Source organism: Geotrypetes seraphini, chromosome 3, assembly GCF_902459505.1.
Source record: "Geotrypetes seraphini chromosome 3, aGeoSer1.1, whole genome shotgun sequence".
Lineage (NCBI taxonomy): Eukaryota > Metazoa > Chordata > Amphibia > Gymnophiona > Dermophiidae > Geotrypetes > Geotrypetes seraphini.
The window spans coordinates 364072345-364098495 of record NC_047086.1 but is presented as its reverse complement, the minus strand read 5'-3'; the positions used below and the strand labels follow the sequence as shown (position 1 = coordinate 364098495).

The following is a 26151-nucleotide window of genomic DNA, read 5'->3' as shown; positions in this document are numbered from 1 at the left end:
AGTGTCTAAACACCACCCCCCATCAACTGTGGTGGCTGAATATTGACCCACAAGTAGTTTTTTTCCAGTATGTCTTGGGAGATTATTACACAACACTGAAGCAGCAATTCAAAAAGATCTTTTTCTAAGGCAAATATGGCACATTTCAATATTATTTGCCTGTCCTAGAGGAGTGTATTCACTAAAACAAAACCCTCAACAAAGGAATCCAAGTGTCCAAAATCCCTTAAATGTAGTTCAGTGAGACTCAAGGTGAACAAAGCTATGGGACCGGACAAACTACACCCCAGGGTGCTCAGGGAGTTGAGTGACGTACTAGCAGAACCGTTATCCGCGCTCTTCAATCTTTCCCTAAGAACAGGAAGAGTCCCGTTGGATTGGAAAATGGCTAATGTCATTCCACTCCACAAAAAGGGATGCAGGATGGAGGCTGAGAATTATAGACTGGTGAGTCTCACATCGATAGTGAGTAAACTTATGGAAACACTAATCAAACGCCAATTGGATACGATCCTGAATGAGGAGAATCTACGAGGTCCCCATCAACATGGTTTTATGAAGGGAAGGTCCTGCCAATCAAATCTGATCAGCTTCTTTGACTGAATAACAAGAAAGCTGGATATAGGGGAGTCCCTGGACGTTGTGTACTTGGACTTCAGCAAAGCATTTGATAGTGTCCCACACCGCAGGTTATTGAGCAAGATGGGTTTGATGGGACTGGGTGAAACATTAACCGCATGGGTTAGGGACTGGCTTAGAGGTAGACTTCAGAGGGTAGTGGTAAACGGTACCCTCTCCGATATGACGGAGGTGATCAGCGGAGTGCTGCAGGGCTTGGTCTTGGGCCCGATCCTATTTAACATCTTCGTAAGAGACTTGGCTGAGGGGCTTTGAGGTAAAATTACATTATTCGCCGATGACGCCAAACTATGCAACATGGTAGGCAACCGCACAACAGATGAAAGCACAGTGCCCGACAAAAGCTCAATGCCTGACAGTATGACGCAGGACCTACTCCTGCTGGAGCATTGGTCAAAGACTTGGCAACTAAGTTTCAATGCCAAAAAATGCAAGGTCATGCACCTTGGCGGCAAAAATCCATGCAGAACTTACACCCTAAATGGTGAGATCCTAGGAAGGACTGTAGCAGAACGTGACTTGGGGGTGATCATTAGCGAAGACATGAAGGCTGCCAATCAAGTGGAGAAAGCTTCATCCAGGGCTAGACAAATCATGGGCTGTATTCGTAGAAGTTTCTTCAGCCGCAAGTCCGAGGTCATAATGCCGTTGTACAGATCCATGGTGAGACCCCATCTGGAATACTGTGTACAATTCTGGAGGCCTCATTATCAAAAAGATGTGCGGAGAGTTGAGTCGGTTCAGCGAATGGCCACCAGGATAGTCTCAGGACTCAAGAATCTCCCGTATGAGGAACGACTGGGTAAGTTGCAGCTGTACTCACTCGAGGAATGCAGAGAGAGGGGAGACATGGTCGAGACGTTCAAATATGTCACAGGCCGTATCGAGGTGGAAGAGGATCTCTTTTTCCTTAAAGGACCCACGGCAACAAGAGAGCATCCGTTGAAAATCAGGGGTGGGAAATTTCATGGCGACACCAGAAAATATTTCTTCACCGAAAGGGTGGTTGATCGCTGGAATAATCTTCCACAACAGGTAATTGAGGCAAGCAGCGTGCCAGATTTTAAGAAAAGATGGAATTGGCAAGTGGGATCTCTTCATGGAGGTAGTTAGGGGGTGGGCCATTAGTGTGGGCAGACTAGATGGACCGTGGCCCTTTTCTGCCGTCATGTTCTATGTTTAATATCACAGCTGTTCTATTGCATACTCATATAACTGGATCAATAAATATGACACATGCCAAAATAAACAGAAATTATTGTAAAGTGTAACGAGAGTCCTCGGTGCACGATATCAGTTCAAAAAAACCCAGTGCCCTCACAGGAGCATTTCCCATATGGTCACTAAGGCCCTGTTTCTATAAAGTCCACCTAAAGCTAGGTGCCAATATCAACACTTATTCTACAAAACTTAGGCACCCACTATAGAATCATACTCAGCGTCACGACCTAAGCATGCTTAGGCGGCGCTCAGCATCCTAATATTTAGGTATCCCCAATTTATGCCAGGGTATTCTATGCCTAAAGTTAGGCACTGATATCAGAGCCTAAGATTCTGAGATCAGATTCCAAAGAGGTGACTAACTCAAAAACATAGAAACATAGAAAGATGACGGCAGAAAAGGGCCACAGCCTATCAAGTCTGCCCACTCCATTTACCCACCCTATTAAGTCTGAGTGCTAATGACTTAGTTCCTTAACTCGACCGTCGTAGGGATCCCACTGGATGTCCCATTTATTCTTAAAGTCGAGCACACTGGTGGCCTTGATCACCTGCACCAGAAGTTTGTTCCAGTGATCTATCACCCTTTCTGTGAACATAAGAACATAAGAACATAAGCAGTGCCTCCGCCGGGTCAGACCATAGGTCCATCCTGCCCAGCAGTCCGCTCCCGCGGCGGCCCAAACAGGTCACGACCTGTCTGAATCACTAGAAGGGGCCCCCTTGCCACCTTGGTTTCCCATTGAGTCCTATCTTCCCATCGAAGTCCTAACCCTTCGGTCTTGCACATGCACGAGCTGGTTGGGTTTCTATACTTATTACCTGGTTAGCTTTCTATACCTATGTTACATCCCAGCACCTCTCTCAGTATCCCACGATCCCTTTATCCTTCAGGAATCCGTCCAATCCCTGTTTGAATCCCTGTACCGTACTCTGCCTGATCACTTCCTCCGGTAGCGCATTCCAGGTGTCTACGACCCTTTGGGTGAAAAAAAACTTCCTTGCATTTGTTTTGAACCTATCTCCCTTCAGTTTCTCCGAATGCCCCCTCGTACCTGTTGTCCCTTTCAGCCTGAAGAATCTTTCCCTATCCACCCTCTCTATGCCCCTCATGATCCTGAAGGTCTCTATCATATCTCCCCTGAGCCTCCTCTTTTCCAGAGAGAAGAGCCCCAGCCTATCCAACCTCTCAGCGTATGGGCAGTGTTCCAGCCCTCTTACCAGTTTCGTTGCTCTCCTTTGTACTCTCTCAAGTACCGCCATGTCCTTCTTGAGGTTCGGCGACCAATATTGAACGCAGTATTCCAGATGTGGACGCACCATCGTTCGATACAATGGCATGATGACTTCCTGCGTCCTGTTTGTTATGCCCCTCTTTATGATGCCCAGCATCCTGTTGGCTTTTTTCGAGGCTGCTGCGCACTGCGCAGATGGCTTCAGTGATGCATCCACCAGCACACCCAAGTCTCTCTCTAGACTGCTGTCTCCCAGCAATCCCCCCCCCAATTTGTAGTTGAACAACGGGTTCTTTTTCCCTATATGCATGACCTTGCATTTTTCCACGTTAAAGCGCATTTGCCATTTGTTTGCCCAGTCTTCCAGCTTGTCCAGGTCCCTTTGCAGGTCCTCACACTCCTCCCTGGATCTAACTCTGCCGCACAGTTTGGTATCGTCTGCAAATTTTATAACCTCGCACTTTGCCTCCTTTTCCAGGTCATTGATAAATACATTGAAGAGTAACGGCCCCAGCACCGATCCCTGTGGCACACCGCTCGTGACTCCCTGCCAGTCAGAATATTGTCCCTTTACTCCAACCCTCTGCAGTCTACCCGACAACCAGTGCTTGATCCATCTGTGCACATCCCCTCCCACCCCGTGGTTCCACAGCTTCCCAAGCAGCCTTTCATGTGGCACCTTGTCGAAAGCCTTTTGAAAATCGAGGTAAATGATGTCTATGGGTTCCCCATTGTCCATCTGGCTGCTTATTCCCTCAAAGAAGTACAAAAGGTTCGTTAAGCATGACCTTCCCTTACAGAATCCGTGCTGGCTTGTTCTCAGTAGGCCATTTCTCTCGATGTGCTCGCAAATACCATCCTTGATCATAGCTTCCACCATCTTCCCTGTAATTGAAGTCAGGCTCACCGGCCTGTAGTTCCCGGGGTCACCCCTCGATCCCTTCTTGAAGATAGGTGTGACATTCGCCAGTTTCCAGTCCTCTGGTACCTCTCCAGTTTTCAAGGATAGGTTGCAAACATGCTGGATTGTGCCCGCTATTTCTTGTTTTAGTTCCTTCAGAACCCTTGGGTGGATCCCGTCAGGGCCCGGCGATTTGCCGCATTTTAACCTGTCTATCTGTTTGAGGACATCCTCCTTACTTACCTCTATGTGTTCCAATTTTTCAGCCTGTTCCCCACTTATGAGCTCCTCTGAATCCGGTATGTTAGATGTGTCTTCTCTCGTGAAAACCGACGAGAAGAACGTGTTCAACCTCTCAGCTATCTCTTTATCCTCCTTAATCACTCCCTTCCTATCCCCATCGTCCAACGGCCCCACCTCCTCTCTCGCTGGTCGCTTCCCCTTTACGTAACTGAAGAATGCCTTGAAGTTCTTAGCCTCCCTGGCCAGCCCCTCTTCGTAGTTCCCTTTTGCTTTTCTAACCTCCCGGTGGCATTCCTTTTGGCATTTCCTGTGCGCCTGGTGATTTTCCTCCGTTGGGTCCTTTTTCCATCTCCGGAAGGATGCTTTTTTGTCATTTATTGCCCTCTTTGCCTCTGTTGAGATCCAAACCGGGTCCTTTGATCGCTTGTTCTTGCCGCCTTTCCTGAAACTGGGGACGTACATTCTTTGAGCTTCCTGCAGGGTGTCCCTGAATAGGGTCCAGGCGCTTCCTACAGTCTCCATCCTAAGGATGTTTCTGAGCTTCCTCCCCACCATTTCTCTCATAGCAGCATAGTTCCCTTTCCTGAAGTTGAGCGCAGTTGTTGCAGTCCTCCTTACTGTGGGTGTCCCCCTTTCTAATGTGAATCTGATCGCATTGTGGTCACTGTTGCCTAGTGATCCTCCCACTTCTACCCCTCTTGCAGGCCCCCCTAATCCATTTAGGATGAGGTCAAGAGTAGCACTCCCTCGCGTCGGTTCCCTGACTAGTTGCTCCATGAAGCAGTCCCTCACAGCTTCTACAAATCCTGTTTCCCTAGCGCAGTTGGAGTGACCCGTACTCCAGTCAATCCCCGGGTAGTTGAAGTCCCCCATCACTGTTACACTTCCAGTCCTGCATTCTTGTCTCAGTTCAGCTTCCAAGTCGTGTCCGACTCCTTCCGGCGTACCAGGTGGGCGATAGTACAGCCCCAGTTTTATGCCTGCACCCTTGTTTCCCGGCAATTTGACCCATAGCGATTCCAGCCCCTCTGCCTTCGTTGCCATGTCCACCCCGACCGAGTAGATAGAGTCCTTTATATATAGTGCTATGCCTCCCCCCTTCTTGTGGGTCCTGTCCCTCCTGCAGAGCTTGTACCCCGGCAGCGCCACATCCCATTGATTCTCCTCTGTCCACTATGTTTCTGTAATTCCAATTATATCCAGGTCTTCCCCCTTGGCCACGACCTCTAGTTCACCCATCTTGGCCATGAGGCTTCTTGCATTTGCGTATAAGCACCGTAGGTCCTGTCGTTTTTCCTCCACCTTTGTATTTACCTGGGCCGCCTCCCCTTGAATTTCGGGCAGTTCTCCTGTTCCCTGTGCTTCTGCTTTGCCCTCAGCCTTTACCCTCGTAGCTTTCGGTTTCCCCACATTCCCGCCACCCCACTTCCCCGCTTTTCCTCTGGGTTTTCTAGCCCTACCGGCCCCCTCCTGGGCTATCATCCCTTGAGCCTCCATTTGAACCCCCTCGCCTTGTGGCACCTCTATATTGCCCTCAGCTTTTGCCCTCGTGAAGAAATACTTCCTGATGTCACCACTAAATTTCCCTCCTCTGAGTTTGAGCGGGTGCCCCCTTGTGACCGAGGGTCCCTTGGGAAAGAATATATCGTTTTCCACCTCTACACGACCTGTGACGTACTTGAATGTCTCGATCATGTCACCCCTTTCCCTGCGCTCCTCTAGGGTATAGAGCTGCAGCTTGCCCAGTCTTTCTTCGTATGAGAGACCCTTGAGTCCAGCGACCATCCTAGTGGCCATCCGCTGGACCGACTCAGCTCGAAGCACATCTTTCCGGTAATGTGGCCTCCAGAATTGCACACAGTATTCCAGATGAGGTCTCACCATGGTTCTGTAGAGTGGCATTATGACTTCAGGTTTGCGGCTGACGAAGCTTCTATTGATACATCCCATCATTTGTCTTGCCTTGGATGAGGCCTTCTCTACATGCCCATGATCTGTCCCTAAGCATGCCATTCTAGGCACCTACTTTTTATAGAATAAAGATTTTGAAACTAGGGGCTTAACTTTAAATTAAGTCCAATTGTGAAGTGTTGAGTGCCAATATCAGCACTGATTAAGCCTGTTGGTCAATTAAAATAGGCGCCAATAGCGGCACCTAATTTTGGGCGGACTTTATAGAATCAGGGCCTAAGAACATCAATGGACCTCTCGTGATATAATGGTATCTCAAGCTTATAATAAATAGAGTTAAATTTAAGTCTCCTTGTTTTTCTGCTTTCAGGTATTCTACTGTTTTTTATCGGAATGGGGATCAACATTCACAGTGATCACTTGCTACGAAAGTTAAGAAAGCCTGGAGAGCTTACTTACAAGATTCCTCAAGGTAAAATAAAAATTCGTTTTTTTAAGAAATGTAAAGTAATAGAAAAGAGAGAGGTCTATAACACAGGTAAGTTTAAAAAAGAATGGTACTGTTGCATAGATTCTAGGTACTACATATTTACAGAATTGAGTCCAAAATGGTGCCCATTTTTTGCTGATTGACTTTGTCCAGAGTGTTCTTTTTCGTTCTATTAGGAATGACCATAATACCTGAAACTGTCACAAAGCTTGGTATCCACCATCACTTTCACTTTATGGGGAGTTGGGATGAGATCAGTAGCCACTAGGAGATTCATGAGAGATCATGTTTTCATCCCTCTAGTGGTCAACTGTTCAATAAGTGCAACTTTTTGTACCTTGGACATTGATTGAAACAGGTCTAAATAAAAACATCCTTCTTTATCACCTTGGGCTTTTTTGTCCTTCCTGAGTGCCCCTTTTACCCCTTGTTCACCTTTTGGACCAACTGCTTCTCTTACCAGCTGCTTACTTTGAATTGTATCTAAAAAGGCTTTTACTATCCAGTCAATATTAAGCCAATGACGGTCAGCTTTATTTTTTTAAACACTGACTGTCACCAGCTAGATTATCCCCTGATATTCAGTGCCAGGCTATGTGCTGCTTCATTGGCTGCAGAAGCTTATGTGGGTCAACTGATATTCAGTTGGGACCTGCATAAGAGTTATGCAGACCGTGGGTGAATATTGACTGGGATCCACATACCTTTTCAGGGCCATTAGTAGCCCTCCAAACCCCTTAGGTCCCTTGAAATAGTCCCTCCATCCTTTTAATTCCAACCCTGGCCTGCAAATTTACATACTCCCACCCTTCCTCTGGTAGTCTAGTGGGGACAATGAGAGCAGGGTCAAATCCAGAAAATGTCTGCCATGACCATTATCCAGTCCTGAAACATATTAAAATAAACTTTTTGCAGCAATATAGTCTGAATTCACTAGTATTCAAATCTTAGAATAATCACATATCTGTGTTTCCATCTCAACAATAGTATACTTGATGCTTCACAAAATACCCACAAGGGCACATGCCTTAGGAGACTAATCCTTTCTAGTGACTTTCTCCTTCATGGCAACAGAGAGGTTGGCAAACTGGAAGTGGGACTTCTCCACTACATCCCTAAAGATCTCTTCTATATACCTCTCGCTCTGCTTCAGATTCTCCAAGCCTGCTACTCTAGCCTTCAGGGATTGGACTCTTTCTCTGAGTGCTAGGAGATCTTTACATCAGATACTCGCATATAAGCTCTCACTAACCGGTAGATGTTCTAACATGACACTCAACTGAAACAGACAGCCCCCATCTGCTGTAGTTGCTGGACTGCTGCATACAGTTGGGATGCAATGGTCAGTTTGACGTCTAGAATCCAACTCCTTTCAGCTCCATTATTTCCTGTTGTTGTTGTTGGGAGAAGCACTTAGCTGGAGCATGGAGACATCCATATGAGTTTGTCCTCGAAGAAAACAAAGTTGTTCACCTGAAATAAATATTCTCTGAAGAGCAAGAAAACCAATAATGCACATTCCCTTCTCCCTGTCTAGAGCTGTATGTAATTGCCATTATCCAAAACAAACAAACAAAACCAAAACCCTCCATAAGCTGGCACATACATGAAAATTTCTATACATACTCAGAAAAACCCTTTGAGAGTTTTTTGAAGTTCCTACATATCAGCAGTGCCGGATAATACTACCCACATGTATGACTAGTTATTCTGTAAGACCTCATGCAGGTAGACCATAAACAGAGACCTTCGTTATACAGGGCGCCTTAATTTTAAATGGTTACAAAATCAAAACTTATTGGAATATGTTTATAAATAAGATGACAGCAAATACAAGTCCCAAAAAGCACAGTTAGCAAGATCTTACACAATTGTTTGCACTTTCACCCTTATAAGCTGCAGTTGGTGCAGAAGTTACAACCTTCAGACAATGCAACATGACAAAATGACTGGGTGCTCCTCAAGTGGCCCCTGAGATCACCGGACATTACTGTTTGTAACTTTTTCCTTTGGGGGTACATGAAAGAGTGTACGTATTTCCACTACCCGCAATTATGGATGATCTGTTGGAATGCATCACTGAAGGTATAAACGCGATCACTCTGGATATGCTTCAGAGAGTCTGGTCCGAACTCAGTTATCGAATCGATGTTTGCCGAGTAACAAGTGGGGCGCACATCGAGTGTATGTAATCAACAGATACCATATAAAACTTTGAGTTGATGAAACTGTAGCCTCAAAGGTGAAAGAATATTCCAATAAATTTTGGTTTTGTAACCATTTAAAATCAAGGAGTGTTTTTCTGGGCACCCTGTATGTCTGGATTTCATAGTTAGATTGACTGACTCCTTTAACCCCCACATGATCTATTGAACACATTTATGAAAAATGCTTTCCAGATACATGGATGAAAATTACTATTTTGTTGGTCTGCTGCTCTTCCTGCATATTTAAAAAAAAAAAAAAAAAAAAGAGTATGCACTTTTTACATTTACTTCCCATGAAGAATACTCTACTGTTTTGTTTTTTATTTCGCTTAGAGGTATATGGCTGGAGCCCTCATGGAATAGATCAGTGTCCTGCAAACTTTTTGTAACTGCAGCACACTAAACTCAGGGCCACTGCTGCAGGGCATCTAAAAATGCGCAGATGTTGATGCGATGACATCACATGCATGTGATATCATCACATGGATGCCCGTGAATCAGCGGGGACTCTCCAGACGGAGCCCTAAGCCTATCACTATGTCGGGGGGGGGGGGGTGCTAAAGGAGGAGAAGCGCCGGCGCCAGTTGACTGACTACAGGACGTGCCTCTCGCCACGAGAGGCACATCCTATAAGCAGTCAGCCGGCGCCTGCACCTCTCCTCCTTGCTGGCGTCTCGCGGCACAACCGAAATCTCGCCATGGCACACTAGTGTGCTGCAGCACACAGTTTGCAATACACTTGTATAGATTTTATGATATTTATGATTTTGGGTGTGGAGTGGTGATCAACATTATTCTATAAAGGGCGCTCTAGAATTGGCGCTCTTTATAGAAGTGTTGAGCGCCAAATTCTGTGCTGAACTTAGGCCAGCTGAAACCTGATGTAAATCCTGGTACATAAGTTGGGTGTAGATCCCCACTATTTAGTAACAATCTTATGTGAAAGCCCCTGACCCGCCCATGCCTGCACCCCCTTTTATGTTGCACAAATCTGATTTAGGCTCCCATTGTTACAGAATAGTGCACAGTCAGATTGGTGCCCAAATCATAACTAATGCCAATTATTTATTTATGTTTTTATATACCACTTATAGTCTAAGTGGTTTACATTCAGGTACTCTAGCATTTTTCCCTATCTGTCCTGGTGGGCTCACACTCTATCTAATATACTTGGGGCAATGGGGGATTAAGTGACTTGTCCAGGGTCACAAGGAGCAGCATGGGATTTGAACCCACCACCTCACTGTGCCACACACTCCCCTACAAGTGCTTGCTATCTCCAATAATTAAATCATTGGAGTCCATTAACTAATTATTTTGGGTACCAATCTAGGATCCATGCCCTTTATAGAAACTGGGAGATTTTGACTAGTGTTACTAATTGCTGGAACTTTAGATTAAGTCTGCAGATTTAGTGCATTAACATTCTAAATTTAATGGTGATTGATAAAATGAATCACAATTAACATGATTATCTTGTCGGCAGGGGTATTCCGGTCCTTTCCCCAAGCTGCCACCTGTAATTTTCAGGCCACCAGCAGCACCAGTCAGCTGAATATGCTGCCTTCGGCGGCCCCGGAAGCTTTCCCTTTGCAGGTCAGGAAGCTGAAACATAGGGAAAGCTTCCGGGGCCGCCAAAGGCAACATGTTCAGCTGACTCTGCCGGCAGTCCAAAGTAGAAAAGAGAGAGATATCCATCACATGGGTGGAGGGGGAGGGAGAAGTGTCACACCCAATTGAGGGGGAGGGAGGGGTAAAGGAGAAAGCCACCAAATTGGGAGGGAAGGAGGAAGTAATGAAGACCAGAGAAGGGAAGAAAAGGGAAGGGGAGAAAAGAGAGATGCCAGACCATGGGGAAGGAAGGGAAGCAGAGGAGAGCAAGAGATGCCAAACTATAGGAGGAGAGGAGAGCAAGATGGAAGGGAATTAGACAGAGATGCCAGAGCATGGGGTGAAGTGGGATGGGATGGGGTTAGAAGGCAAAGAAGGAAGTAAAGCAGAGAAGAAAGATGCCAGAGCATGGTGGGGGAAGGAAGAAGGGAGGGAGAGATGGAACGGAAGGAGACAGAGATGTCAGACCATGGGGTAGGGCAGTGTCATACCAAGGGCAGACACCAGATGGAAGGGTAGGGCAGACGCTGGATGGAAGGTAAGGATAGAGGGAGTCAGTTGCTACCTTGAGAATAGCAAGGAGAGAGAGAAGTGATGCATTGGGGGCAATGAGAGGGAAAGAAGCTCTAAACTCAGGGCAAGGAAGGAGCAAGGTGATGCATCGAGGAGAGGGTGAACAAGGAGGGAGAGAGGTGCTGCATGGGGGCCATGGAGGAGGAATGAAGCGGTGGATTTGGGAGACATGGAGGACAAGAAGTGTTGCATCAGGAGAAGTAGGAAAAGAAATGCTGAACTTAGGGAGGGGGTGGGGTGAGGAGGGAAGAGAGAGATCGAAGGGATTGAGGACAAAGAAGGGGAAAACTGGATGCACAGAGGTAGGGAGAGATACTGGATATGAGGGGTGAGTGGGGAAAGGAAAAGAGGAGACACACTGGCCTGGAGGCAAGAGAAAGGAAAGACCAGGACAGAGCTGAGAGGGTGAGTACAGAGAAAGGAAATGGAGTCTAGGTAGTAGATGAAAGGTAGAGAGGAAACTTCAGATAAACAAGTAGATTATGCGTGATTTCAGGATTTTTTTTTGTATTTGTTGTAGTTGCTTTAAAAATATCTTATATATTAATTGCGATTAAAATCTGTAATCTTCCTGCATCCCTACGTGAGATGCATTCATCTGACTTTTGTAACCTTTCATGTGCAGGGGGACTGTTCAATTATGTATCTGGAGCTAATTTCTTGGGTGAAATAGTTGAATGGATTGGCTATGCAATAGCAACATGGACATTGCCGGCCTTTTCGTTTGCATTTTTCACTCTGTGTTCAATTGGACCACGAGCTTACCACCATCACAGGTAAAAAAACCAAAACAAAACATCATGATGCATGTTTTCTATTGTTTTGTTTTTTTTCTTTCAGTATGTCCATGCATGTGCTGAGTAACACAATAGAATCCTCACAATTACCATATGGAGATGCTAATAAATTAGTGGGTTCAATGTGATAAGTTGAAAAAGGACTAAAGTCTTATTAACTGTGTAAAAGGGGTAAAATTAAGATTATTACATTACATTAGTGATTTCTATTCCGCCACAACCTTGGCTTTAAATGACAAGGGATGTGTGTCTGAGAGAGAAAAGGGCAGAGTGGCTAATGGTAGGTGGAATTACATTTCATGTTTCTTTTTTCCACAGAAAATATGAAATCGTATTGGTCACTAATGGCAACTTTTATTGAGGTCTTTTCTCCTGTTCTTATAAATAGGCCCTGTCTAAGTGTCATTAGGCATTTTCACTCAGTTTATAAGAATGTCACACCACCTGTCAAAGGGCCAGTTTATATGATACTGAAATATAACAGATCATGCCTTGGTCTGTATTTGTTATGTATGTTGACTAGTTGGTTACTATTTAACAATAAAATGTCCATTTCAAAATCTCTGCTGCTCGGAGCTCAGAAATGTTTCATTCTAGGGGTTACTTAGCTTGAAGAAGTTGGGAAACACTGAACTAGACCATGTGGTTCTACATGTCCCCTGGCTATTTAAATTGCCTCTCCAGGGCTAACTGTGCATTTTCAATGGCATTTAACCAGATAGTGCCGTTGAAAATGCCCGGTTAGCACTCAAGATGAAATCAGCTATTCTGGGGGCTTAGCTGGCACATAGCCGGTTAAGTGCTGATATTTGAAACTTAACTAGTTAATAATAATAATAATAATAGCTTTATTTATATTCCATCATATCTTTTCAGTTCAAGATGGTGTATAACAAGAGGTGCTGTAAGGAAAACAGCAAGGTAACATCAGTTAGATTTGGGAAGGGGAAGCAGTCAGTTATGTGACAGGGCGGTAAAGAGTGGGAGGAAGCAAGGTGAAAGATGTGATAGGTGTTGAGCAGATTTCAAGGATCAGATAAATTTGTCAAATAAGTACGTTTTTAGTGATTTTCTGAATGAATGGTATGTTAGAGAGTTCAGGATTAGGTCACTTAAGGTGTTGTTCCAGAGTCCTTCTTGAAAGGTGAATGTCCTGTTGAGGAATCTTTTGTATTTGCATCCTTTGGGCGAAGGAAAAAGTGAACAGTAATGTTCTACGTGAAGAGCGGAGTTTGTCCTGAGGTGAGGTGTTTCAGGAGGTAGGTGGGAGCGGTGCCGAAAAGAGTCTTGAAGCAGAGGCAACCGAATTTGAAGATTATTCTGGCCTCGATAGGTAGCCAGTGAAGCTTCTTGTAGCATGGGGTCGGATTTTTCAAGCCAAAGATTAGTCGAATAGCTAAGTTCTGGATAAGTCTTAGTTGTTTAATTTTTTTTTGTGTGCGATCCTAGGTAGGTAATGTTGCAGTAGTCCAGTGAGCTTAGGACCAGAGACTGGATCAGCACTCTGAATGATGTGAAATCAAAGAATGGTTTTAGCGTGCATAGCTTCCATAATAAGTGGAAGCATTTTTTAATTACCGTATTTTTCGCTCCATAAGACGCACCTGACCATAAGATGCACCCTAGATTTAGAGGAGGAAAACAAGAAAAAAAACCATTCTGAACCAAATTCTCCCTGCCAGGCTCTGTATCCTGTTCCCCCTCCCTGCCAGGTTCTGTCACTAGAAGGAAGGAAAGGTGAGTAGTGGAGTCCCTCAGGGTTCGGTGCTGGGGCCAATCCTGTTTAATATGTTTGTGAGTGACATTGCTGAAGGGTTAGAAGTAAAAGTGTGCCTTTTTGCAGATGATACCAAGATTTGTAACAGAGTAGACACCGAAGAGGGAGTGGAAAATATGAAAAAGGATCTGCAAAAGTTAGAGGAATGGTCTAATGCTTGGCAACTAAAATTCAATGCAAAGAAATGCAGAGTAATGCATTTGGGGATTAATAATAGGAAAGAACCGTATATGCTGGGAGGAGAGAAGCTGATATGCACGGATGGGGAGAGGGACCTTGGGGTGATTGTGTCCGAAGATCTAAAGGCGAAAAAACAATGTGACAAGGCAGTGGCTGCTGCCAGAAGGATGCTGGGCTGTATAAAGAGAGGCGTAGTCAGTAGAAGGAAGAAGGTGTTGATGCCCCTATACAGGTCATTGGTAAGGCCCCACTTGGAGTATTGTGTTCAGTTTTGGAGACCGTATCTGGCGAAGGACGTAAGAAGACTTGAAGCGGTCCAGAGGAGGGCGACAAAAATGATACGAGGCTTGTGCCAGAAGACGTATGAGGAGAGACTGGAAGCCCTGAATATGTATACCCTAGAGGAAAGGAGGGACAGGGGTGATATGATTCAGACGTTCAAATACTTGAAGGGTATTAACGTAGAACAAAATCTTTTCCAGAGAAAGGAAAATGGTAAAACCAGAGGACATAATTTGAGGTTGAGGGGTGGTAGATTCAGGGGCAATGTTAGGAAATTCTACTTTACGGAGAGGGTAGTGGATGCCTGGAATGCGCTCCCGAGAGAGGTGATGGAGAGTAAAACTGTGACTGAGTTCAAAGAAGCGTGGGATGAACACAGGATTTAGAATCAGAAAATAATATAAAATATTGAACTAAGGCCAGTACTGGGCAGACTTGCACGGTCTGTGTCTGTATATGGCCGTTTGGTGGAGGATGGGCTGGGGAGGGCTTCAATGGCTGGGAGGGTGTAGATGGGCTGGAGTAAGTCTTATCAGAGATTTCGGCAGTTGGAACCCAAGCACAGTACCGGGTAATGCTTTGGATTCTTGCCCAGAAATAGCTAAGAAGAAAAAATTTAAAAATTTAAATTGAATCAGGTTGGGCAGACTGGATGGACCATTCAGGTCTTTATCTGCCGTCATCTACTATGTTATTATGTTACTGCCCCCCCCCCTCTGATGGTCTAGTGCGGGGGTCGGCAACCTGCGGCTCCAGAGCCGCATGCGGCTCTTTTCCACCTTTGCTGCGGCTCCGGTGGTGTGTCACGCAGGCATGCAGCTTAAGTCCGGCGTCGCGGCGGGAAATAGCCATGCTGAGCAGTGAGCTCAGCACATACACAGATGAAAGCCTTGCTTGCTGATTGGTCCGGCGGCCCCGCCCCGCCGTGCCGCCGGACCAATCAGCAAGCAAGGCTTTCATCTGTGTAGTGCTGAGCTCACTGCTCAGCATGGCTATTTCCCCCGCGACGCTGGACTTGTAAGGTGCCTGAAAAAGAAATCATCCTGGCCGGGGTCGGTGTCATGCTCCGGAGATCTACAGCCTTCCTATCTCCCTCTCCCTTCTACTTGCTTCCGGCCACATCCCCTGCTCCGCGGCTCTCTTGGGCAACTCAGCAGCAGCTTCTGACGTCGGGGCCTACCCTCTGCGAGTCCCGCTTGTTTCAACTTCCTTTTTCCACAAAGGCGGGACTCATAGAGGGAAGGCCTCGATGTCGGCAGCTTGTCTTGATCACCGCTGCTGACAAGTTGCTGAAGAGAGCCGCGGAGCAGGGGGGTGTTGCCAGGTGCAGGTAGAAGGGAGAGGGCCAGATGCAGGACTCGTGGGTGAGGGAGGAGAAGAGAGAGGGGAGGGAAACAAAAGGAAATATTTCATACTGGGCTGGGCCGGAGTGGAGGGAGGGTGGAAAGATTCTAGCTACAGGGTGCAGTAACAAAGGAAAAGGGGGGAAAGCTGAAAATGGAGATAGTGACACAAAGAAGAGAAAGGGTAAGCAGGACCTACTGAATAAGGATAGAGATACAGAGGGGACATGAAGAGGAGGTGAAATAGAGACATAGAAGTAATGCTGAAAAAGTGTGGGGGGGGGGAGATAAAGACATTGAAAGGGCAAATGGTGAACATGGCGTAAAGATAAGGACAGAGACAAATGAAGATTCTGAAAAAGTGGTGAGATAGGGATATAGGTGAGATGGACACAAAGAAGGGTGATGCTGGAAAATAGGTGGAATGGTAATTCTGACAGACACAGAAGGGAAATGCTGGATCAAGGAGAGATGGGGCTCAGGCTGGATGGAATGAGGAGAAATGCCTTGTTGGCCCGGAACTTCCTCTCCTACGTCAGAATTGACGTCAGGGAGCGGAATGCTGGTCAGCGCAACACTTCTGCAGGGAAAGCTTGGGACGGCGGTGGCTTGGGGGCTGTTCCCCGATTGCGGTGGCAGCAAACTGAGTGGCTTGGGGGACGGCACGGAGACAGAAAGAAGGGGGAACAGGGAGACAGAAAGAAAAAGTTGGGGGAGAGAATGAGGTCTGGAGGAGAGGAAACATACAGGAGGCTGAAAGAAAGGAAGAAAGATTGGATGCACAGTCAGAAGAAGAAAGTGCAACCAGAGACTCATGAAATCACCAAATAGCAAAGGTAGGAAAAATGATTTTATTTTCAATTTAGTGATCCTGTATATAGCATTAAGATAAGAAACAATATATGCAGTGTTAGATTTGTTTTATAATGGTTTTGCGGCTCCAAGTTTTTTTTTCTTTTCGAAAACGGGTCCAAGTGGCTCTTTATGTCTTAAAGGTTGCAGACCCCTGGTCTAGTGGTAGGCCAGGGCAGGGCACGGAGCAGGCAGGCAGGCCCCCCTCAGTACCTTAAATCATCCCCCATACAACCACGTGTCCCCAGTACCTTAAATCATCCCCCCATACAACCATGTGCCCCCCAGTACCATAAATCATCCCTCCACGTACCCCTAGTACCTTTTTTAATCATACCCCCATACCCTTAATCATACCCCCTCAGTACCTTTTTTAATTCCTCCTTCCTTAGACGGCTCTCATCTTTCCTAGCCAGCGGCACAAAGGCCAGAAATGCAGAGATCAGGAGCAATTCCTCCGCGCTCCTGCCTGGGCCCATGCCGATCTCCAAATGACTGCAGTCAGTTCTCGCAAGTCCCGCGAAAGCTGTTGCAGCCATTCGGAGATCAGTGCAGCCCAGGCAGGAGCGTAGAGGAATTGCTCCTGATCTCTGTGCTTCTGGCCAGGAAATTCGCTAGACCACCAGCAGTATGCGGCTGTGGCAAGGGGGGGGGGGTTTAAAAATATGCAGTGGTGGCAGGGTGTGTGTGTTAAAATATGCAGCGGCGAGGGGGGTTAAAATATGCGGTGGCGGGCTTAAATTTGTATCTTCGCTTCATAAGACGCACTTACATTTTTGGGGGTGGAAAAAGTGTGCCTTATGAAGCGAAAAATATAGTAGGATGTTGGTATGGGCTTCGAGTGTTAACTGCTGATCTAGGGTGACTCCTAGGATTTTGATGGTAGGGTTAATTGAGAAGTTTCTTCCATTTAGGCTAATAGCAGATTCAGTTGGTTTGTTAGTTGGGGAGGCCATAAATATTTTGGTCTTTTCCGGGTTTAGCTTTAGTTTGGAGTTAGTTCTACTTGGTTGATGAGCCGAAGTGTCTGGTTTTGGTTGACAGTGCAGAGATGGGGATGATAATTGTGATGTCATCTGCGTAGATGTATGATTGGAGGTTTAGTTTGGACAGTTCCTGGCCTAGGGAGGACATGTATAGGTTAAATAGGGTGAGGGGGATAAAGGGGAGCCTTGAGGGACGCCACAGGGGTTGGGCCAAGCATGAGAGTATGTTTGCTCGCTGGTGACTTGGTAGGATCAGTTTTTTAGGAAGCCTTTAAACCAGTTGAGTACATGGCCCAAGATACCTATGGCGTCTAGACAGCCGAGTAGGATGTCATGGTCCACCAAATCGAAGGCGCTGCTAAGGTCGAATTGGAGTATTAGTGCGTGTTTCCCTGAGCTGAGTAGTTGTGTGATGTGATCTATGATCTATGCTTCAGTGCTGTGGTGTGGGCGGAATCCTGACTGGTATTTGTAAAGTATTGAGAATTTATCTAGGTAGCCAAGTTTGCGAGGGGGGGGGCGATGCTGGTTCTTGGGAGTGGGGTGGGTGAAGCCTGTTCCAGGGGTAGGGTAGAAGCACGCCAGTGGCCTAGAGGGGGAGGGGGTCTTTTTTGGGATGTGGAACAAATCACCTACATTTCCACGGGGAAATGTTCTTTGATATACAAGAACCTTGGTTTACGAGCATGCTTCTGGAACGAATTATGCTCGCAAACCAAGGTTCCACTGTATTTTTATTGAGAACAGAGCATCACCATACAACTGGTAACATCTTCCCAGTAACATAGTAGATGACGGCAGATAAAGACCCGAATAGTCCATCCAGTCTGCCCAACCTGATTCAATTTAAATTTTTAAATTTTTTCTTCTTAGCTATTTCTGGGCAGAATCCAAAGCTCTACCCGATACTGTGCTTGGGTTCCTATTGCCGAAATTTCCGTTAAAACCTTCTCCAGCCCATCTACACCCTCCCAGCCATTGAAGCCCTCCCCAGCCCATCCTCCACCAAATGGCCATATACAGACACAGACCGTGCAAGTCTGCCCAGTACTAGTCTTAGTTCAATTTTTAATATTATTTTCTGATTCTAGATCCTTTGTGTTCATCCCACGCTTCTTTGAACTCAGTCACAGTTTTCCTCTCCATCACCTCTCTTGGGAGCACATTCCAGGCATCCACCAACCTTTTCATAAAGTAGAATTTCCTAACATTGCCTTTGAATCTACCATCCCTCAACCTCAAATCTGGTTTTACCATTTTCCTTTCTCTAGAAAAGATTATGTTCTACGTTAATAGCCCTTCCCAGCCCATCCTCCACCAAATGGCCATATACAGTCACAGACTGTATGGCACAATACAATACAAAAGACTAATACAAAATAGATACATACTAACAGAATGCACAAAAAAGCACTGCAAAGAAAGAGCCAAAGCAGAAAAGGCCCCCCCCCTAACCAGAAATGCAAACAGTCCCACTAGTGAAACATACCAAATCGGGGCCTAGTGCAACCCAAAAGAATGCTCAACACAACTTGGAAAAGATATGGCGTTCACTATTTCCCCCACCCCCAATTCCCCCCTAGAACCTCGCCTCACTGCTGAAAGGAGTCCCAACAGTCCAAATAGGCTTGCCGCCTATGATGCTTGGGAGGCTCCCATCGCATCTGTTCCCACGTGGCCATCTGAGACATAAGATTTTTCCAATGCTGGAATACGGGGAGGATTGGACCCGACCAGTGCAGAAGTATGGACTTCTTCACAAATCCAAAAGCCACCAAGATAAAACGCTGATGGTGCTCTGGCAATCCCAAGTCCACCAAAGGGCTCTCCACTCCTAATAGTACTGTCTTATAGGCCCATTCGAGGGAAATGCCAACAATGTCCTCCACTGTTTTAAACACTTGGGACCAGTGGTGTACCAAGGGGGGGTGGGGGGGGCGGTGCGCCCCGGGTGCCAGCCCTGAGGGGGTGCTCCCGGCCTTGTCGTTCAGTCCCCACCCCCGAAGGACCGCTTGCCCCACTGACCTTCCTGCACCACCTGTGAAGCAGCCCGCAGCAGGATAGCGACGTCAGCGATCCCTGAACTGCTTGGGTGCTGCTTCCTGCGCCGCGGTCCTGCCCCTCCTCTGACGTCAGAGGAGGGGCGGGACCGCGGCGCAGGAAGCAGCGCAGGGATCGCTGACATCGCGATCCTGCTGCGGCTGCTTCATAGGAGGTGCGGGGAGGCCAGGGGGACGAGCGGTCCTTCGGGGTGGGTCGGAGCATCAGGCCTTCAGGGTGGGGCGGACGGGCAGGCAGTTAGGCTTTCAAGGGGGAGGGGGGAGACAGGCAGGCAGGTAAGCAGGCCTTCGGGGGGTGTGCAGACCTTCAAGGGGTGCAGGCCTTCAAGGGGGAGGGACAGGCCTTCAAGGGGGGGGCAGGCAGGCCTTCAAGGGGGGGCAGGCAGGCCTACAAGGGGGTGGGACATGCCTACAAGGGGGTGGGACAGGCCTTCGGGGGGGGTGCAGGTCTTCGGGGGGTGTAGACCTTTGGGGGGTGCAGACCTTCAAGGGGGTGCAGGCCTTCAAGGGGGGGGACAGGCCTTCAAGGGGGGGAAAGGCAGGCAGGCCTTCAAGGGAAGGACAGGCCTACAAGGGGGTGGGACAGGCCTTCAAGGGGGGGACAGGCCTTCGGGGGGGGCGCAGGCCTTCAGGGGGGGGTGCAGACCTTCAAGGGGGTGGGACAGGCCTTCAAGGGGGGGACAGGCCTTCGGGGGGGTGCAGACCTTCAAGGGGGTGCAGGCCTTCAAGTGGGGGGACAGGCCTTCAAGGGGGAAACAGGCAGGCAGGCCTTCAAGGGGGGACAGGCCTACAAGGGGGGGGGACAAGCTACAAGGGGGTGGGACAGGCCTTCAAGGGGGGGTACAGGCCTTCGGGGGGGTGCAGACCTTCAAGGGGGGGCAGGCCTTCAAGTGGGGGACAGGCAGGCAGGCCTTCAAGGGGGGGACAGGCCTACAAGAGGGGGACAGGCCTCAAGGGGGGGACAGGCCTACAAGGGGGGGGGACAGGCCTTCAAGGGGGGACAGGCAGACCTTTAAGGGGGGACAGGCCTTTGGGGGGGGACCCTGGTTTAGAAGTACACGGAGGGAAGGGGGTGTACAAAGAGACGTGCATATGCCAAACTTTGGGGGGGGGAAGAAATAATGAGTCTGAAAATAGAGGAGAGGGCGAGAGATGATGGACCATGGGATTTAGGGAGGGAAGGAACAGAAAGGGAGAGAAATTGGACACAAGGGATGGTGTGGAGGAGGGATAGAGATACTGGATAGGAGGGTAATTAGGAAAAGAAAGGGAGAGATGGTGAACTCTGGGGTGGTGGGGAAGGAGGGAGAGATGCCGGATGAAAGGGTAGTTAAGAAAAGGTGGATCTGTGGAGGGAGATGAAAAAAAGGAAAGATACCAGACTTCCTGAGAAGGGAAGGGAAATGGAAAGGGAGGACAGAGTTGGCAGATGGATGGTTAGCATGCAGAAAGAAGGAGACCCTGGCAAGCAAGTTATCAGAAGAAAACCAGAGCCTTGGACCAACAAGATTTGAAATATAACCAGACAACAAAAGGTAGAAAAATTAATTTTATTTTCTGTTTTGTGATTATAATATGTCAGATTTGAAATGTGTATCCTGCCAGAGCTGGTGTTGGACTGCAAACGTGAGCTAGGATTTAACAGAGAGAGGAAAAGTCCTTTTTGTTTTTTTATTTTATTTACACCACAGCGCCAGTGTGGTTAGGAGAAGCCAAAGGGGGTGAAAAAGCTATAAAACCCACCAGGAGTTTTGAAAAAAATCACCCAACTGGGCAGGAAAATCGAATTGAAAAACCAATTCAATAGGCTGAATCGAATCGAAATTTTTTTTCCTGAATCTGGCAGCATTAGTTTGTGCTACTGTCTTAGACTTTAGGACCTGGGATTGGGGAGAGATGGCATCCTCAGTACTTTATAATGCAAGTGATACGATGATTTGGTCAGACTTTTGAAGGGTCTGCAGAAAAAAAATATTGTATAGGCCGGGGACATGAGACAGCAGGAAATGGGAACTTTTCTTCCTTCTATTTTTGTAAATGGAAAGGCTGAGGATGTCAGAGAGTTCAGTTAAAATATGTGCTTTATAAGAAAATATAATAATGTGTTTTATAAAGTTTATAGCATAGCTGGCCTACCCAGTGAGGTGTTCCTAGTGGTGATGGTGGCAGCGTGTCAATGTGTTGAGAGGAAGAGGTGGTCTGGGAAATTCTGCTGAGCAAACTCTGGGCCCATTTCCACCCCCCAGTTAGTCCACTCCACTCAACTGATTCACACACTGAGTGGGTCTTTGGGTGTTGTTTTGGGATCTTTTCCAGTGGTTTATCAGTATCTCCTTCTGGTCCAAGGAAGGAAACTTTGTTATCCTTAGCATTGACCTACAGAATATGTTTGTAACAGCGCTGCTTGTGTGGCATTAGGCTATGTAGTGATCAAAAGAAAAAAACAGACCTTTGCACATTTTTGCACTATATGGTGGGTGCATGAGGAGATTCACATTTCCTGCACAGCTAAGTCCATGTGAAGTTACCTATTGCTGTATTTGACATCTAGCAAGGTCTCTGTTTGAAAGGAAAGATCTAAACTTAAAAATGAAGTGGCCAGAAGTTATGATAAAAGCAGATAGTGTAGCTGGTTTTAAGAAAGATTTGGACAAATTCCTGGAGGAAAAGTCCATAATCTGTTATTAAGACATGGGGGAAGTGTCTGCTTGCCCTGGATCGGTAGCATGGAATGTTGCTACTCTTTGGGTTTTGACCAGGTATTAGTGTCCTGGATTGGCTACCATGAGAATGGGCTACTGGGCATGATGGACCATTGGTCTGACCCAGTTAGGCTATTCTTATGTTATGTTCTCATCTGTAGGGGCCTTTGTTTTCACTTCTTATTTTAATGTATTTTTTTTCTGGGATCTTATCAGTGTTTTTTATAATGGGAACAAAAATGGAAGAGAATTAATGTGTGTGGGATGAGGGGGTAACTAATTTCTTCAGCTAAATAATTCAATCCACTTCAAACAGACATAGAAGAACTCACGCACCATTCACACACCCTCCAACCAAAAACGTCAAAAGAAAAAAACTGTTAGACAACCTCCTAACACTCGACCCCCAACTCTACAACCTATTGACCTCGACCACAGACTACAAAACCTTCAAAAAGAAATAAAAACCCTTCTATTCAAAAAACATATAAAACCGAACTAATACAATCAGAACTGTCCCAAGCATCACCTGCAACTACTCCATATGTACTTCTGATGTCATGACAATTCAGACATAATTTATGTTATGTTATGTTTGGAATATAAGAATATTTTCACTGCCTGTTTCTATTCTGACCGTTTATTCCGTTTCATGGTCATTACAAAAAATATTTTTTTACATGGGGGGGGGTATCAAAAAATGATGGGCCCCGGGTGCCACATACCCTAGGTACGCCAATGCTTGGGACCAAAGCGACCCCAGGGACAGACATTCCAAAAGGTGGTGAACAATAGTGCCCTTATGCAGGGTGCACAGGAGACAATCGTCATCTTCCCAAAGTTTCATTTGTTTCCCTCTTCACCTGGTTATATAAGCTTTATGCAATAACTTAAGGTGAAGTTCTTGTAATCCCACATTAGGGGTTACTTTACTAATGAGAAGAAAACTATGGGACAGAGGTCTGCCTTGGTAACCACCTCTTCTAAGCTCTGCCAATCCCTGTGCCATTACAGACATATGGCTCTTTGATTAAAAGGATTTCCCAACTTTATACCATACAGAGAGTTTATTACATGCAGCAGGATTGTCCAAAAAGGCACAATCAAGAGAGGAAAAATCTGGGAAGACTTCTGTAGGAGCACGAAGTGAAGAACAATAACTCCAAATTTGAAAATATTTCAACAAAGCACCAGGAGGCCATTTCCACACACGTTGGTACTCCTGAAACAAGAGCACTCGTCTTTCTTGCAAACCAAAGAACTGACCCACATATCTATAGAGGTTGCCCAATTGCTAGCGGAAAAAGACTGACATCTGTCCCGCCGGAAGGGCTCAGCTTTTATAATTCTTGCCAGATTGTTCTACTGTATTTTTTAAATTTTTATCCAAAGAGTAAATATGCCAGGAAAAATCCAAAGGATTTCTCCTGTGGATCTGTAGAAAATAAGAAAATGTCACACTTGAATGATACTTCGGGTTTAACTTGAATTGTTTGCATATTTCTAAACATGAATCATCTTACACAATCTGCATATAAGCAGACAAATGTTTTTCATGTACACATCACATACAGTCAGCTAATTTTGTCAGAGAAGCTGATATCTGGCAAAGCAGTAATATATATTAATTAAGATTCATAAAGTCTAAAATATAATGGTACTGGCTTCTCCATTTACCTGAGACTAGGATATGGAAGTTATTTAGTCTGTACAAGTTCATTCCTTTTATCTACATTCCATTCACTTTCTGCTTGTTTTCTTCCAGGTACTATCTCCAGGTGTTTCCAGATTATCCCAAATCAAGGAAGGCTCTGATTCCCTTCATTTTTTAAAAACAAAAAAGATCCACTGAAATTAAGATGATTTTACTGTGGCATTCAGCTTCAAAGTCTAACTGTATTTTACTTTTTTGTGTACTTTATACATTCAAACAATATCTGCATAATCCAACTTCAAAACCTCAGAACATGCTTCAGGCTTTTGCAGCAGGAGTCCTTCCAAAAGAAAGCACTATAGGCATAAAGTCTGTCTGCACCAGGCTGACTTATTCATGACAAGGGGGGAGAAGAAGGGACATAGGAAAAGTGCCGAAGGGTTCTCCTAGCCTCCATATCTAGGACTAAAAGCATTTCGTCTCCATCCCTGACATATCAGGCAGTGAGCGAGAAGATCTTCAGTTGTTAACATAAAGTGCAACCATTGGGTCACCTCAGCTGTTCTGGACATTATGCAACATCTTTTCTTTAGTTATGCTGTGCAAATCAAACATTACTCATCTACAAAATTGTTGCTTTATTCTTGTTTAGATCTTAAACCGGTTTGGCTAGAAAAAACAACTAAAAAAAAGTGACCTAAGGATCAATTATTTTCATGTCACCAGTCCCACTCTCAATATTTTCTTTTACTGCAAGTAAAAACAAATGTGTATGTTTACAGTATAGGATGAATAACTTCTAGTATGAATAACTTCTAGTATTCAACCATTTGGGGTGAATCTCACTGCAATGGTGGTTAATAAATCCCAATAAATAAATAAGATAAACAGTATATCATGTACCTAAAGTGCTACACTATGGATCAACCTGGTGGCTCAGATGGTAAATGCTGAGGTCCCCGGTATAATGCCTAAGTCAAAATCTCAACCAGCTGGGACTAGATACCATACCATATAAAGTAGTTTCTTATAGCTCACAATTTTCAACAAGGAATCATTGCAGCTTACAATAAAATTTGGGATTAGTTATTACATTAACAAATAGATTCCAGAGAGCATAGTGGATAGCGATCAGTCATTATAAAGAGAAAAGATTTACCACCAGGGTAACATTCCCAGCTTTTAGGGATGGGGGTAGAGAAATTTTATGTAATTTTATGGGAGTGACATCTTAATGGTCTTAATTAAGGGTTTCAAGTTTTATTAGGATTTTATATACCGCCTATCAAGGTTATCTAAGCGGTTTTACAATCAGGTACTCAAGCATTTTCCCTATCTGTCCCGGTGGGCTCACAATCTATCTAACGTACCTGGGGCTATGGAGGATTAAGTGACTTGCCCAGGGTCACAAGGAGCAGCACGGGGTTTGAACCCACAACCCCAGAGTGCTGAGGCTGTAGATCCAACCACTGCGCCACACACAGGGTCATGGCTATAAGGTTGTGAAAGGAGCCAGGCTGCATAACCCAGGATGGTCACTGCAAAGACCAACTGAGTAAGTTTGGGGGAAAGAGGAAAAGTATAAAATGGGGGGGGGGGGGGGGAGGGAATTCCCGGGTACTAGAAAGTAAGGCTTATGGCATAAAATCCCAGCCAGAAGATAAATGCTGGGTCAAACATTATAAAGTTGTGGCCTGATTCTATATATCAAGCCTATAAAAATGGGTGCTAACTAGAATGACGATTAGCACGATTCTATAAGATACACGTACCTTTTACAGAATCACGCTTAGCACCGGTATGAAATGCATTATGTAGGTGTACGCAATTAGGCTATCTAAAACCAGGCCTATGTGCCTGTACCTAAGTTATGCGCACATCTGATGTATTCTATAACAATGTGCCTAACTTTTAGGAAAACTCCAGATCCACCTCTAGCTGCGCCCCCTTTTCATTTTCGCAGTGCAACTGATGCATACTTTTTACAGACTTGTGCTTTCCAAGTTCTACACTAACTTTTAATTAGTCCCAGTTAGCATCAATTATGAGTTAATTGCCAATTATTGGCTCGTTAGGTCAATTAATCAATTAAGATGTGCACCTACATCAGCTATGCACACTAGTGCTGCCTGATTCGCTGATTTGAATCAATTCACATCGGTGAATCAATTTGAATTGATTCGTTTTCTAAAAAAATCAGTCACCTATTTTGTGAGTCCTGACATCTCTGGGTCTCCTAAAGAAGTGTTTCACAACTCGGTCCTGGAGTACCCCCTTTCCAGTTAGGTTTTCAAAATATCCACAATGAATATGCATGAAAGACATTTGCATATAATGGAGACAGTGTATGCTAATCAAATTTATGCAAATTCAATGTGGATATCCTGAAAACCTGACTGACAAGGGGTTGAGAAACACTTGTAAAGCAGCAGTGGCAGTGGCGGTGGCGGTGGCTGGCAGGAAGAGGCAGTGCTCTAGGCAGAACAG

At 45.8% G+C, this 26151-nt stretch overlaps 1 protein-coding gene across 3 annotated transcripts in view; it reads left to right on the top strand.

Annotated features, from left to right (window-relative positions):
* The window catches only part of SRD5A2 (steroid 5 alpha-reductase 2), a 370146-nt gene extending 345118 nt beyond the window's left edge, over nt 1–25028 (top strand). For 2 of the 3 annotated variants that reach the window (XM_033935449.1, XM_033935448.1), the window contains exons 3-5: nt 6521–6622; nt 11657–11807; nt 23776–25028. In XM_033935449.1, the coding sequence (XP_033791340.1) occupies nt 6521–6622; nt 11657–11807; nt 23776–23842 (320 nt within the window). In that variant the 3' untranslated portion in view covers nt 23843–25028. Of the gene's footprint in view, nt 1–6520; nt 6623–11656; nt 11808–12146; nt 12286–23775 lie in introns of those variants that run through there. The other variant, XM_033935450.1, reaches the window with a different exon arrangement.
* Nucleotides 25029–26151: the final 1123 nt, after the last annotated feature.